This window comes from Nomia melanderi, chromosome 13 (assembly GCF_051020985.1).
Source record: "Nomia melanderi isolate GNS246 chromosome 13, iyNomMela1, whole genome shotgun sequence".
Taxonomy (NCBI): Eukaryota; Metazoa; Arthropoda; class Insecta; order Hymenoptera; family Halictidae; genus Nomia; species Nomia melanderi.
This window is the reverse complement of record NC_135011.1, coordinates 5,765,079-5,782,412: the sequence shown is the minus strand read 5'-3', so window position 1 is coordinate 5,782,412 and position 17,334 is coordinate 5,765,079. Positions and strand designations below refer to the sequence as shown.

The 17,334-nt window shown below is 36.1% G+C and overlaps 1 protein-coding gene across 5 annotated transcripts in view; it reads right to left on the bottom strand.

Moving 5' to 3' along the window:
• The window catches only part of Mitofilin (inner membrane mitochondrial protein mitofilin), an 88,047-nt gene that overhangs the window by 10,831 nt on the left and 59,882 nt on the right, over positions 1-17,334 (bottom strand). For all 5 annotated transcript variants that reach the window (XM_031969946.2, XM_031969944.2, XM_031969947.2 and 2 more), the window contains 2 exons: positions 10,912-11,015; positions 9,951-10,138 (listed from right to left, as the gene is read on the bottom strand). In XM_031969946.2, the coding sequence (XP_031825806.1) occupies positions 9,951-10,138; positions 10,912-11,015 (292 nt within the window). The remainder of the gene's footprint in view (positions 1-9,950; positions 10,139-10,911; positions 11,016-17,334) is intronic.

The following is a 17,334-nucleotide window of genomic DNA, read 5'->3' as shown; positions in this document are numbered from 1 at the left end:
TTATATTGAATTGCTTCTCAACAATCTGAATCAGTAATAAATACACGTCCACAGTCGAATCGTTACGAAGCTCCGCAGAGTTTCGAAACCTCTCAAGAGTTCAAGTCAATCAGCTTCATAACTCAGAACGATCGACCCAAAGCAAAAACCTCGAACATCTAGCACGAAATGTTCCATTGCAGTCATTAAAACCAGAGTATCTCTACGAAGTAAGAAAACCGCGTAGAATTCGAAGCATTAATTTACATGCGACTCCCGGCGGAATGAATTACGACGAGATAATCTCTGAAGATCGGAGCGATCCATCAAATTCGACGTCTCGAAGTTCTCGAAGGACCGAATATTCGTCGTCGAAGCACGCCCACCGTCGGAAATCACGGTCGACCGGTTCTCGCCACGCAATTAATAATCCCGCGGGCTGAATACGGGCGCCGGGCACCGGATATATGTAAGGGGTTGAAGGTGTTGACTCGTGTTTTTCGTCGGGTCCCGGGCTCAGCTGGGCGAAAACGGTTCAAGTTTCTTCGCACGAGATCGACGATACGTGGCGAACGGCAACCTACTTGCTTTAACGAGCGCCCCACGTACACGGGACCTTCCGAAATTGTTTGACCACATTTGCCCGGCACACGGCCGCTGACGAAAGTGTTATGGTACACGTGAAATATCTATTCGCCACGTAACTTCGGTGCACTGTGTTATGGGTAAAGCGAATTACGCTTTCGAATCATTGTGTTTTCGTTGTAAAGGGATCATTTCGAATGGCTTTTAATGGTTTTTGAAATTGTTTTAAATAATTATGGATAAGTTAGAATAGTTTTAAATGGTACCTGGAATTGTTTTAAATAATTATGGGTAAGTTAGAATAGTTTTAAATGGTATCTGGAATTGTTTTAAATAATTATGGATAAGTTAGAATAGTTTAAAATTGTATTTGGAACTGTTTTAAATAATTACAGGTAATTTCGAATGATTTTGAATGGTACTTGGAATCGTTTAAAATAAATATGGATAATTTCAGATAGTTTCAGATGATTCTAAATGACTCCGAGTAATTTCTAACAATTTTCAATAATTTCGAGTAGTTTCGAATAGTTTTATACGACTTCAATCACTGTGAAATAATTGTAGACGATTTGATGTGTTTTCAAATAATTCCAACTGATGTTTCAGATAAGATTGCTAACAATGTTTCAAATATAGTCTCAGATAACACTCCGAATAATATTTCTTATCCTGCATTTTCATTAATCCCAATTGCAACAGTTTCCAGCAAAATCTTCAGTGACACTGTTTAAAATTATCACAAAACTCAACATTTCAAGTATCATCCAAAACTTAAAAAAAACTCCAGAATAATATACCAAACGAAAAATACAGAAACCACTAATCAACGAACGATCAAAAACACTCAATGCCACTAATGACATCAGCTCTGAAAACCCCCATTAATCATAAAACGATTTAAAATACTTTAAACGTCACGATTCAGAGAAATCACCCTTAATCGCGTTTCGTATATCAGGACTCATTGGTTCGCTCCGGCTTTTCAATCTCTCTGGAAAAAAATGACAGAGATAGAGAACGTTACACGAATCACCGCTGCATCGACGCACACTTAGCCAGCCACTCAAAGGTTGAAGAGCCTGTCGCATTTATCGCTGATCCAATTAGATCGTGGTTTTATCATGCCCGTAACTCGAGCAGCAGTTTTCGAGTCACGCGACCGCTTCAGCCGGCATCCCCCACCCCCCTTGCCCATTCTAACCCTCGACGGCCCCATAAATTATTCCTGCGGAACCCTAAGGACTCGACGGGCGGAGGGCAATATCTTCGAACGACCGGCAGAGACGAAAACACCTGCCGTAATATCCGTCACGCGCAGCTTGACAAAGAACAGAGTCATTTGGCGGGGCCCGTTCCGCGAGAGCCACGCCACCCCCGCACTATTCCGAGGCTTATCTCCTCGTTTGTGGACCGAAAAATGACGTCGACCCGTTCTTGGCGTCCTTTGTCAACATACTGACGTTTATTCGACCGGAAATGCTTGTAACCGGGAGAAATCTTACGAAAATTGGTTATTTCAAATTTGTTGAACGTGAAGTTTAGAAATGAAATAAAAAATGTTCTGTTGCTGATACACTAAGTTAAGTGAGTCTTCGGTGAAGCTGGCGGTGTACTTAGCCCGCTTTGATTTTGATGATTTTTAAGTAGCTTGTTAGGGACATGATTTTGAACTCAGAGAAGTTCACAGAAGTGCACAGGGGCAAGAGGATTGAAACCTCCTCCGCTTGACTAAGCCACGCCCAGTTTAGCTCCGCCCCCGGTTTGGTCGCTTTCCGGATAGGCCCGGCCCTACGCTGCTACGCCCCGCCACGCCCCTCCGTCGCATGGCTCCGCCCCTTCCAGAATTAACGCGGAAAAATTAACTTTGAGAATTATAAGAGATTTCAGTAATTATGAAACTAAAAATTAGAAACGAGTGATTACGATTTATTCATGTCCTTATCCTGCTTTCTTAACTCTGCACTCGAAACATTCCCACCGGAAATATTCAACATTTTCCGATGAGATATAGACGACATTGTTTGAAACTAATTTGACAATCTTTCGCAGATAAATTAGGCAACAAAGCTATTTTATTTCAATATTTCACATAGCAATACAAAGTTTCATTTAAAATACTAAATATTCAACTTCATAGTTTTGTTGTATTAAATCAATGAGTGAGAGTCACCTCTCGAGTGCAAAGGGTTAACATCATTCCTCTATTTTACCAAACAACCGAGAGATCAAAATATCATTCTGTAAAATGAGTTGTCTAAGGTAAATATATATTAGGAGAGTCTACGAAGTGTATAATATTTATGAATGAAAACTCGATTGGAAACAGCTTCTAATAGCAATCCCCGTAGAACAAAGGGAAAGCTTGAACACGCGCGAGGCTCGAACTGTATCAGCCGCACTTTATATTGTATATAACAATGGACAAGAAAATCGCGTTCGATCGCCGGCCAACGCTTTTGTTTATCGAACCACGGGCACCCGCGGATTACCGGAAAATTGGGTTCGTTCATTATGCACGACGCTGATTAGATTCGCAGGTTGGTACGCCAATGGATTCCAGGCCCCCTGGGTGTTTGGTTTCGCGGTGAATTTTGCGTCCACTGATCGCGTTCTCCGTCATTGAGTTTTGACGGTTTTATGCGCCGTAATTACGATATTCTGGGATAGTCTCGCCACTGTGTACAGAATAATTCAGAGTATTCAAGGTATTTAGATACTGCGGCTATCGTTCCGTTGTTCCCGACACCGATCGTTTTACAATACTTGTTAAATGTTCATTAAATGTCGAACGTGTATGTTAACCTTTCGGCTACTGTACGCAACTTACAGTGGCTTTGTACATCACCTTTTTCAACGGCATAATTCTTTCTCTGTCATCGATAGTTGTGCACATTATAATCTAATCTAAATTGCACACTGGACAATTCTATCAGTCTCAAATCGCAGTGATATCAGATTCACGATATACAGTAATTTCTTTTACAATTCTGTTTCCAGGAAATTACTAAGCCACTTTTCCATATTGCTGACAGTCGATGCTATGAATAGATAATTTCCATTAGACAGAGCGTCAAGTAAGAAGCTTAAGAAAGTTTCCGGATCGCGGGGAAACATAACAAACGTTCATTAACTTCGATAAAACTTTGATAAGAAATACTTCTGGCAGAACTGTGTAGTATCTTGCAGAATATAACGCAGCCTTTCATTATAAGTTTCATTATAATCTTTGTTGAACATATTAATGTATGCATTACATATAAGGATATATTATTCCTAGTAAATATTTATCTTGTATATATTATTATTGTATTATTATTTTATTATGTAAACCTGTATTCTACATTCCATATCTCAATCGTATGTCCACAAATATTTAACAAATACCACTTTTATCAATGTTCGTGTCAAAGGGGTGGAAACAACCCCCGAATTGCTGGAAATATTTGAATATCTTGGAAACCAATGGAATTCACAATTCTTGCGATATAATTTCCGCCATTCAGACAGGTTTTTAGTGCACCATCGCCGAATGCAAATCCCCCGTCGTTGCGCGGCGCACCACGCCGTCCTCTTTTTATTTATTTATTTTTTGGTTTATTTCACCAACCCCAGGCGGTTGCTACTTGTTAAGCCAGTAAGTCCAACGCATATTCACGGAATTTTTTCATCTCTCCCCGGTGAAACGTCGGCACACCCACGCAACAGTAACATATACGTACGGGGTGTCCCAACTAATTCCGTTACCATGTTACGTGTAACCTACTTTCATTATATTTTATTGAAATTATTATCTCACTGAAATGTTGCACAGCCTGACTTTAAGGGGAAAATTACTTGCATCATAATATGCAACTCTTCCAAATGAATATTAGGTGTGCCAGAAAGTTACCGATTTTTCGGTGAAACTAAAGTTTCTTCGAAAATATCCAGATAAACAAATTCAGACTTTTAAGAACGCAGTGAGAAAAACAAAATTATGATGGAGAATAGTTCTTCTTAATAAATACTATAAAAATGATATTTTACTTACTTAATAAACACTTTCGATATTTTATATATTTTCAAGTTTCCCATAAGTACATACAAATTATCAGTCTAATTATAATATTAGCTATTTTCCTGAGAATCAAGATAGAAATTCGATAACTTCGAAATGAATTCATTAGGCATTTAACACTAAAACTACCAGACCTAACCAAATTGACCCACAGAATTTTTATTTTGCAAGTATTCACATTATGAAGACGTTTGTGAAAGAGATTTTTAATTGAATACGTGTATTTGTATAGGTACAACATTCAGAAACCTTCCGAATCTCAAAAATTGTATTGTTCTAATTTTCATAAAAAATTGGAAACGAGTCACTCCAGTTGCCTGATAGTTTTAATATTAAAGTTAGTCGAGAAGAACTTGTTACTAGATTTAATAATTAGCACCCTAATATTTTGTATAAAATAAAAAACAACGAAGCATCCCGTTGTAACAGACTTAATGGGTCACCCCGTATACTGCACCCTTTTCCTCACCCCTATCTATGATATGCATATTTGCAGCCGCGTTCCAGGCGTCTAGTTCTTTATGCATTCCGTGCCCTTTTTTCCTTCTGTTTGACTTTTGAAGCGATACGCGGCCGATAAAACGAGAGCCGCCGGTCATTTCGTTGATATCTTCGTGGAGATACTTCCGACGGTGATTTTGAGAAGAGATTAATTTCGAGGAAAGCTGGATAAACACTGATTTCGACTCGATTTTTGGTACGTTGATTATTATATCAGTATAGGTATGACACATATTCTTTGGCCAGAGCTAAAATTCATTTATATAGCGATGTACTGAGAAAGCCGAAATCTATCTAAATTTATGAGATGCAAGGAGCTCGAAAATCCATACAAAGTGGATTTTTTTGCATCTATACGAAATACAGCAAAATTCGATACTGTTTTCTGTTTTAACAGCAACACGTCAAAGTCTAAAATTCAAAAGTTACAATGAGAAAATTTGATCTTCATACGGGTAGATAGTAAAATACATTACTTCAATTTTGCCTTGCAGTGGCTACGTTTTAACAAATTATAACATTCACCCTTTGCATTCCGTTGGCTCTGCTACAGAGACATAATTTGCATGACACGTCTCATGATTAATTTCAAATGCTAGGATACTTTTCCTTTTCACTCGAATAAAGCAAATTGATAAAGCGAATTAAAAGAACCCATGAATATTTATAATTTTTCTCTTTCGAAATGAAATGTACAAGTTCCTGAAAGTTTCGCTACAGAAATGAACTATTAACTGCTTGAGTGCTAAACAATATTATTAAAAATTCCGAAGTGATTGAAATTCGAAGTGTCCATGAAAAAAAGTGCTTATTCAATTAGATCACAAACATTGTGTCATTACAAAAGAAATATCAAAAGATAACATTTATTCAAACAAATTTACTTTGATTTATTTCTTAAAAAATATAGTAAGAAAATTATAACTGATACTGATAAACAGAATTTCCTCAATTTTAAAAAATTAATGAATCTAAATTTCCCTCTACACATTATTCCTTCAATAACAACCAACCAAAAATAAGCGTCAAATGCATTTCCAGAAACAATCAGTTCCATCGCAGAACCTCTAAAAAATCTATTCCGCGCAGCGTCAACCCTTTCAGCACCACTAAATTTCCCTCCACAAACACATTATTCTTACAATAACAACCAACCAAAAATAAGCGTCAAATGCATTTCCAGAAACAATCAATTCCATCGCAGAACCTCTAAAAAATCTTTTCCAGACAGCGTCAACCCCTTCAGCGCCATTACATTTCCAAAAACAATCAATTCCATCGCAGAACCCCTAAAAAATCTTTTCCGCGCAGCGTCAACCCCATTAGCACGAGTAAACCGCGAGTAAATGAACTTCGAATCTTTTCGGTCGATATAACGGGGAATTATAACGGGCAATCCTCTAAATCGCTTTTAGCGGAATTCTGTGCCGGGCCGAGCGGAGCGTGGCGGCTCTTGTTAACGTAGTAAACGCGATTGTACTCCGCGACTCGGTGAAACCGGGTCGTCGCATCCGGAAACTGATTGAAACTCACGCGTCTGCTAATTAGAGGGCGAAAGGTGTTCACGCCGGGACACGGCGGGCCGGGGAGCGAAGAAAAACCTCGGCAACGAGGAAATTAATTTTCCGGGTGAGGGGCGGCCTCTCGCGGCTCGTTTGCTCACGCTCGATTGTCCTTCCTTATGAACAGGTGTGGAATTCGATGGTGCCATTGTAGCTGGCCCTTTGTTCTAGGACGCGCTCTCGCTGTCTTCTTCGCAATGTTCACCCCTATCGCGGTTTAACCTTTTGCACTCCAAAAATTTGTCACTAGAAATATTCAATTTATTTTCGTGAGATATAGATGGCATTTTTTTAAACTAACTTAAGAGGAATCTATTCACAATATAAGGGTAACAGTGGTATTTTATTTCCACGTTTCACGTATCGACAGATTACTCGAGACTTAATGTTAAATACGAAATTTTACAATTTTGATGCACCGATCGAGTGGTGACTGAGAGGCACCTTTGGAGTGCAAAGGGTTAATAAGTTCGTTTTCCGAAATTGACTTTTCGCACTTGTGTGTCATGATGGAGATGACAATACAAATTTGTTATAGTTTGTTTACGGTACTTTATGAAGTGCTTTGGAAGATTAGGAAGATTAAATCTTATCCCTCTATGGGCCGAATTTTGTTTCGTGATTATAACAAAATTTATGAAATTAATAAATATCAACGTATGAACAGAAATTGAAAATGTATTCAATAGTTCGAATAGTTTCGTTAAAACGAATATATTTTGTAACTTTGAAGTTACAATGAACATAAACGTGTATAAAAGTTTAAGTTGATTAATCATTTAATGTCAGTCGTCATTTTGCAATAAAAAATTTAATGAATCAATTTAACGCAGTCTATTGGTGTGTGACTTCAAAGTTACACGGGCTTATAGAGAAATATTGAAGGTAAATCGAATGTGAAGTGAATAATAGAAGTATCGAGCACTTATTAGGCTTGATATGTAATTATTCCAAAGATTCTGGAAATACACTACAGTGATACAAGTTCGATATTTGTTTTCATTGCGATGATTAGTTTATTCTATTACGTTTTTATTACGAATGGAATAATTTTCAACTGTTCTCAAATAGATTAGTAAAACGCCATTTTAAATTATAGTTGAATTAAGTAGCATCAGCAAAGGGTTAAGTACAAAGTGAAAAATATTATTTGCAGTATTTGAAGCTCGTATTTCCAGTTTGGTTTTTATCTGTAAGTTAATATTATACCAGCAAGAAAATTATATAGTTTCTAATGAACTCGTTCGAGCCAAAAAACTTCTGTAGAATTTTTTCATATCTTTCCACGTGCTTTATGATAAATGAGCGACCACTCTTTGAAAGCGTATGCAGCCTGTGCCGCGTAAATATGAACGGTATTTACGAGGACGCTGCAGCTAAAAAACGTCTGATCACTTGTTTTATACTAAAGCTGGTCCTTTTAGCAGGACCAGTTAGAATTAGTTGAACTTTGCTACGTTTAATATGAACAAATGTAATTAAAGAGGAATAACGAGGCAACAGTTATAAAGTGGACTGAAAAGTATTTTAATATCTCGTTCTCCCTACATTCTGAATTCATCGATTAATTAAATATTTTTGAACCGCGATTCTAGCATTGTGAAATATGTTAAACGATTCTTCTATTTCTTTACTTCACTCATAAAATCCAACCGATAATAATGAAACCCAATTGACCTAAATTTATCTTTAATTTATTCAAAACCAAAACAAAAAAATTCACTTATCAAAACAACTTTCGAACCAATTAAAGATTTCTAAAGAATTCTTCTATTAATTTACTTTATTCCTCAAATCCAATTCATGTAACGAAACCATAACTCAAAATGAAAACAAAAGAATTCACTTATCAAAACAACTTTCGAACCAATTAAAGGTTTCTAAACAATTCTTTCATGCACGTACAAACATCGAGCACATCGACAAGAAAAGAATCATTATTCTTTAACTTCCACCATGAATCAGAGATCCGCGGAATTGCATTTTGCTTTTCAAAGTGCACGCACGACCGCAGATGCGCCGAAAATGCGCGAGCATGTGTATAAAATGCTCGCGAGTTATATTGTTGTCCAGGCGGTTTTCAAACTTTCGCGGCGACAATTCAAAAATTATCTTAAACAGCGGTCGCTTATCGTTGCAGAGGGAAATAGAGAGAAAAGTACGGTCGAGTGGGGAAGGGTAAAAGCGAGATTTTTGAGCGTTGAACAGAGCCCGGTTCTAACTTACTCCGTGTACACGCAGTTAACGTCACGACAACGGTATGACGTTGCAGGAACACCCGTGCAAACGAGCCTTAATGCTGATACCGCGCGTTTCCTCGCGCGCCGCTACGAAAAAAAGGAAGTTACGAGCGAAAAGATAACATTTTCTCTGGGGTTCAGCGTAAATTTCGAACTACCGGCGATAGCAAATATTAAAGGGCAAAGAGCCAGCCGCGTTTGCGTTCCTTTCTCGTGTTTGCGCTCCGTTTTTCCCGGAAATCGATGATTTACAATAACACCGTAGCTTCCGCGCGGGGAATTCTTGAAAAATAACGTATCTGTTCCAAGAAGCGACGGGAGAATGATTTTATAAATCCGTATTAGCTCTTAACACTAGATTTGTTCGTAGAAGGATTGATATTAGTTCGTTTAAACCTAAGGAACTAGATGTTTTGGAAATGTTTTGTTAGAAAACGTATTCGCGTAATCGCTGATGATGACTATCCGATGAGGAGTTGAATTTAACCCCTTGGCCTATGATTTCTTTCTCAACTCTGATCGATACGGCTACTTTGTCATTAATAATTTATTGGAAGAAGAGAAAAATTCTAAGCATACATTGTGTCTACATTTCGTTTCCTCATCCTCAGTAACTAAAACCCTCATCCTCAGTAACTAAAAAAAATCTAATTACTCATTCCCAATACTTCTACCAACCAAGATCCAACAAAATCCAGCAAAACTACCCTTAACCCCGTGGCCTATGATATATTTCTCAACTCTGGTCGATACTTTATCATCAGTAATTTATTGGAAAAAGAGAAAAATTCTAAGCATATGTTAAGCCTATATTTCCTTTAAGTATAATAGTTGATTACAGAGTAATAATATTTACTTTGAATTCGAACGAACTGAGTAATACATATATTTGTTGAAAATATTCATCACGAGTCTCACTCGTTGTTGTAGGGCAAGGGGTTGAAGATTAAAGTGAAAATTGACGAATGAAAATGATTTATGAATAAAAATGACGGATTATAATATAAAATTAAACATTCTTACCTGGCTCGGCGCAGTACGTCGAACGTGTTAAGATTATTGGCGTCGATCGGATTGTCCTCGAGCTCCCACCTACTGATGGCACGGACGTTTTTGATCATCAGGAAATTTTGGAGGTAACTGAGGAGATAAATAGGCAGAGACGCGCCCTCCGCAGGAACCATAGCCAATCGTCTCGCCACCTCTTCCACCTGAAAACGTTTTTCACCTCGTAAATCCCCCGCGACCGCAAAAACCATCCAACTTTATCATCTCCGGCCAATCGGAGGCCGAAGTACGGACTCTAAATAAAAAGGGGTTGCATGGTATCGACGGATGCATGATGGAAATATCAAAATTCCCAGAACCGCCAGTGAAATTGAATATTATATATTTATCAGTGAAACGATCTACTTCCTCACTTTCAGAGGTTTCTAATCTTTCGTTTGAAAGTCATTCGAATTTCCCCGCTATTTCAGAGTTATTCGATATGTGTGTTTATTATAGAAATTGTAATAAATGTCTGTTTCATTTAATTCATTCGTGGATTTGATAATGAATACCAGAGGAATATGAAGTTGTAATAAATTTTGATTTAATTTATTTATGCATGTGATAATGAAAGATACCAGAACATTAAATGAAAATTTGTTACAACTTTATGTTAAATGAAAATTTGTTACAAATTTGTTTCATGTATTTATGTATTTGATCATGAAAAATGCTAGAAAAACACAAAGGAAAATATAGAACAGTATATTTTTAATAGTTGATGTAAATAGTAAGAAAGATATTGTTTATTGGTATGGAATTTAGAGTTAAAATCGATACTTTGAAAGCTGACGATGCTAATTGATCGCAGACGTAACTTTACCACGGTTCATACTAAATAACGAGGATCTGTCGAAATAGGAGACTAACAGGGGAGTCTAAATGCACCGTAAAAAGTGGAAGGGAAAGAAGAAACTGGTCATCGTGAAATTACCTTGAGGAACCTCGCTCGTAGTACATCCTCCGGGAACACCCCCCTCTTTGCAGCTTCATCCGGAATGCCTTTGATCGCTGCTAGTACTAGAGGATCTTCTTTGGCTGCAACAAAAGGAAAATTTGTTAATGAACATCGGCGATCGACTAAATAAAATAGAAGTATAGATTTCAATTGTAATTCCTTAGAAATCATGATTTCTATCATACCAATAAGTAAAATTTACCAACCAATAAAATACATATCACCGAAACGAAACCGGTTAATATTTTCAAACCCGAGAAAATACATATTTCAAGAAAATACATCTGTATTTATAGTTATATATTATAAATATATTCTCACAAATTTCATTTGTAGCGTTCATCCATTGATTCTCGAAGGAAGATAAAATTAACCTTTGCTTCGAAATTCTGAGTACACGTTACTACTTGAAACTATTAAATCATTTAATAAACAATGTTAAATATTTAATGTAACAACGGAAGTTTGTATTCATTTAAAAACAACTCATACAATAAAATAAGGATAGTATATGATTAGATTCAATTTATTTTCCTTTCGTTTACTTTCCCTTCCCTTCGAAACAAAAAGAAGCTCAAAGTCTCCTTCTAGACTTCAACATCTAATTCAACACAAACGAGAATCGGTCAAATGGCAAAATTGAAAATTCTGCGTTTCCTTTTGCTCATTTGATTTTATATCAATTCCTATATCGTCCGATTAACACGTTCCGTAAGTAAGAAAATATTTTTAAGGGACACATGTATACGTATACGTTACGAAGCACCGAAAACATGAAGAAACAATATCGAAATATATAAAAATGACGAGAAACTTGAATATCACTTAAGAATTTATTTAAAAAATCAATACAGCTCACAAGTAAAATATAACCGAAATTTCGGAACATGTTAATTGGTTCTTCAATGTTCATCCTTCCTTTTGTTTCCGTTTCCACTAAAACAAATTTACCATCTAATTTGTTTATCCCTATTTCGTAGCCAGTTATTCGACTACCTACGATAGGAAAGGCAACAGTAAGGTATAGTGTTAAAACGTTCAAGGGTTCAAGCAATTAATGCGTCTTTCGCCGAGGATTCAATTTATTCGAAGAGCAGTTTCAAAGTGGCGAGGAGATAAACCGTTCCAGAAACTTCACCCGAAACTGAATCCTTAATTGCGCATTTCTCCAGACTTCACGCGACCGTTGCACGAACCCCGGAAACGGCGCGTCGTGTTTGCAAATTGATACCTCCGCCGCAATTCGCGAAAGAATGGTGATTGTCCTTCAATTCTGCAGCGGCAAATTTCCCGGCGCGGGATTTATTAACGTCGGGCGTTACCGACGTCCCGCCAAAAACAAATTGCATTACACCATATGCTGTTACGTCGTTGGAATACATTACTTTGCAATTCCGCGAACCGGTCACGTGATAAATGGATATAGGAAATTTTAAACACCTCGCACGGCGAGGAATTCTCGATAAAATCAATCGTCGATTCCGGACCAGTTTCTACAGTGAAACTTTGTATAATTCAAAGTCAATTCGATTCGCTTCTAAGAGAAAATATTTGTAAATACACTAGGACATTTAATGAGTAATGGAATTTTCTATGATAATTTAACTATCTCTAGCTTAATTATTTTATCTTAATTTACAAATATACTTTTCAATGCCATTTCAAAAACGGCGTTAACATTGATTTTAATCGAAGATTAAAAAGACGTAGGTATTAATTTTTTATATTAGAAATTAACATTAAAACAATATTATTTGTGGGATATAATATTTATTCATATATTTCTTTTATCGACTAGTTTGAGTTTGATAAAATTAAATGACGAATTTTACAATTTTGTGTTAACCATTTTACCTGTAAAGATCATCGGTGTCGAGGATATAAAAGAATACGTAATTAATTTTCTACACTAGAAATTAACATTAACGCGTTGAAAATACACAAAATGGAAAAAATATAATATCAAATCATTTCATTGAATTGCATTAGTATTATTATTACATATTCATCTAGCTGAATGTCACTGCATTATGTAGTACTATTTACAATAGAAATGTTTTCAAATAATCAACGTTTAATTGAATGTATTACAGTAATTCGATTCGATTACAGTAATTACAGTAACACGGCATTTAACGTGTTAAGAAGACAATATTATTCGTGGAATGATGTAATACTTATTCGTATATTTCTGTTGTCAATTAGTCTTAGTTTGATGAAAACGAAGGACGTATTTTACAATTTTAAATTAACCATTCGGTACTTGTAACACGAATTATGTCTCCGCTTCAGAGCCAACGGAGTGCAAAGGGTTAAACAGTTTTACCGAGCCGACCGTAGTCAGAATTTATTCAGTTATGTGGCCCGGCGAGGAAATAAAATTTATACCGTGAATTCCTCGTAATTAAATGTCGAATATCGCGCGGCTATCCCGCGGAGTATACTAAAATTTCGCGCTGACAAGCGTTAGACAGGCCTGTGCTGGTGCGCGCGCGGTGCTGTACTACTTACGCTTGAAAAATTCAGTAGGTTTTATTAAAACTCTCTTCGGGCTGCGCCGTACGATGTTTGTCGAGGATGTGAATGTGAAGTTTGTTTAATGACAAGGTAATAAAAAAAAAATGTTTCAATTTCGCTGGATTTCCATTAATAATACTTAAAACAGCTGGTGATTTGCAGTTGGACGTTCAAACTTTTGTTTCCTTTTTTTAAATGACAAGACTACTGACGAGTTAAATTCAATGAATTCTGTTGATTAATGCTTTATGAACTGTAGAACTACGTTTGCTGAGGTTTCGATTGTATCTTGGTATACGAGGGGATCATTTTTAAATCATTTGTTCGAGGAATATTATCATGTTTGAAGTAATTGTAACAGAAATTCGGAACGGACCATTCTGAGGAATTTAGTATTTCTAGAATTGAACTTGGTGAAATCACGATATAATTATTTTGTTTAATTTCCTATAACTTCTCGGTGAATTTATTTATATCATATAATCACGTAACAATAATCATGAATAATAATAAAGGTCATATGTGAAAGGAGAATAAAAACAGTTTCTACTTAAACCAATATATAGCAATCTTTGAACTGAAAATAATTTGTATAACTAATAAAAAACTTTTAATCCATCAAGCTTCATTAATACAAGACAGTGTTTTATTTCCAAGATAAAAGCTCAATTTATCTACTAGACCTTTGAACTTCGTACGAGATACATTCTCATTTGCCTAAGATCCTATCAGCGCAGCGGGCTTCATTGTTTTAAAATAAAAACGGGCCGTTGAGTCACAAAAACATGGAAGTAGTAGAACGACTTCTCGTGCTTTTATTAAAACCGAGTTTCAAACTTCTGACAGGGGTATTACTGCCCTTTATCCCGGGGATGCATTGCGCCATTTCAAATCCCGTTCGCGTACTCCATTTCCGGCGACAAGGGTAACTTAATAGCAATACAAACTGCATATTCTTTCACTAACTCACGCGGACCTTTGGCGAAGCAATTGCGCGATAAGGTCTCGTTTTAACGGAATATAAACTCTGAGCGTCAGAGGAGATTGAAACCCTACACTTCAATTAATATGCCTAATCCTGGGGCAATTCTGCGTTACTGAATTGTAAACATTGTGCTCGTGTTCCGATACAAATAAATTGTATATGGAACACATTGTGATTTACATTGCTTGTGAAATATTCGCGAATGAACGGTGAGATGAAATTTTAGTAGGGATGCTAGTAGTATAACCCTACGTATAGTCAGTGACAAGTAATGTTTGAAAGGATGATCATTCCGTATAATGTAATATTTGGCGTTCGGTATTTAATGTTTAGTGTATTTTGATATCTCAAGAGTAGGTTTGATATATGCTAATCTTCTAAGTATCCCAATATTCTACTAAATTTTTTAATTTTCCAGTATTTCAGATATTTCATATTTTCTAAATTCTCCAGTATTCCGAACATTTCATATCTTCTAAATTTTCTAGTATTCCACATATTTCATATTTTCTAAATTTTCCAATATTCTAAATATTCTAAATTTCTAAATTTTCTAGTATTCTACATATTTCATATTTCCTAAATTTTCCAATATTCTAAATATTCTACATTTCTAAATTTTCCAGTATTCCACATATTTCATATTTTCTAAATTTTCTACTATTCCACATATTTCATATTTTCTAAATTTCCCAATATTCTAAATATTCTACATATCTAAATTTTCCAGTATTCCAAATATTCTGAATCTTCCAAATCCCCCAAATATTCCAGCATTCCAAATATTCAAAATCTTCTAAATTTTCCAGTATTTAAATATCCCAAATATTCCAGATCCCCTGAATCCTCCAATATTCCAAATACTTAAAATTTCGAAATTTCCCAGTATCCCAAATATCCCAAATATCCCGAGTCTTCTAAAATTTCCAATATTCCAAACACCCCGAACATTCCAATATTCCCAACATCCCAAACATTCCAAATTTCACGTAACACAAAAAACGATATCCATCCCTCAACCCCCCCCCCCCCCTCGAACTCCTCGCTTTCCGCAATTTTCAACATCTGTTACCCTTTCCGCAACACCGTCCACCGACAACTGAAGAAAAATACCCGCAGATCACATTACAAAATTTACGAGGGCCATCCCTCTTCGCGGAACGGAATTTTATTACATGTTCACCGATTTATCTCTCCATGCAGAATCATCCGCTCAATGGTAACACTCATTATGTACCACCCTGTATTTATCGCATTGCCGGTGGAAGCGCCGTGGGGAAACGCCGCATGAAAAATTACCAACAACGACTGAGATCGTTTTAATTCCCGTGCCGGGAGGTCGCCGGGCAAAGAAAAGAATCCGACAGGACAGGAAATCGTCCAAGATTTACGGCTTAATCGGTGGCGAACGTGCATAAACGTTCCCCTCGGCCATTTCGAGAAATGCATCCCTTTGTCGAGTGTATTAACCCTTTCTACTCGGACATTTGTTTTTTTTTTAATAAAAATTCAGCATATCTTTCATGAGACATTCTTTTCAGTTTTCTGATAAAATATCGACGACATTGTTTCTGCGACCAATGTCAAGGGAAATCAAAAGTGAATTAAGTAATTGAATTTTTTTTATTGAAATATTTTACGTGGTAATATATAATAGGAAATTTAATATGGAATATTAACGTATATGATTTTGTTGCATCAAGTCTAAATTCAAATTGCAAGTGAATTCAGATGTGACAATAGTCAACTGCCCAAAGATGCAGATGTAAAATGCATTCTGCGTTGAATGTTACTGCATTATGCATGCCATGCAGAAAATAAGCTTTCTAGCCGTGTTTTATGTATGTCACTCGTGTTTCTTAGATTATTTTCTTTTTGAAAAAGAAATTTAACTTTCTGATATAAAATTTGGTTTTCTAATATAAATTACGAAAGTGCATTTATTACAATTCATTACAATGCACATTAATGAACTTATTTATTTCAAAATTTCCATAGGAAAGTGGACGTACTCTCTTCAAAATTGTAACAATTATGAATCCGAAATAGATAATTTGTAACAGTCTGTCAATAATAGTGATAAATTTAAAATAACAATCATCAAGTGCGGAAGAATCACAGAAATCATGAAATAATAGGGAAAAAATGCGCCGCAGTGAAACGAGAGAAAATCAGCCGGTTAATAGCGTAAACTGTTCGTAAACTGCGAGACACTTTCCACGTGCTGTTTTTCCTCTGCTTCTTTTATTTCGCGAAAACTTTTCCATCGTTCGTTTCGAGCTTTAAAACGTGTCGCGATATTTTAACACTGCAAATATTTTATCGAGGACTTTCGAAGCACTCCAAAGAGGGACACACTCGAAATATGGCGGAGCATTGAAATCCTGTACTGTTTGGAAATATTTTTTTGTTCTCCGCGTATTGATCCTTGAAGTGAATTACTGCGCGCCGGTGGTATTTACAAAAATATTTACGACTCATTTCAGGTGAATTATCTGGAATTACAGGACGATCATTAAAAAATATTATTTCCATAAATTGCTGAACAAATACTGCGAGGATTAAGGAATTAGTGTGGAACGTTCTGGAAATTTGATAGTAACCTTAATTTGTCGTAAATGAAATGGGCACCGGATTTAAAGGAATTAATGTTCGACAGAAATGACATAATCTCATTAGCTTTCTTTTCTTAGCTTAATAGAATGAAACAGAAAGTGCTCAACGAAGGGATTTACTTTATTAATAATTGAAACACATCAATTCAACATTAACAATATAAAAATTCTGTGAGTACTACAAATTTTTATTTTATCTTTCTGATAATAGCAAACGTTTAAGTCAGTCTTAAATCAAATTTGTTCAAAATGTTACTTAAAGGGTGAAATATATACTTTTTA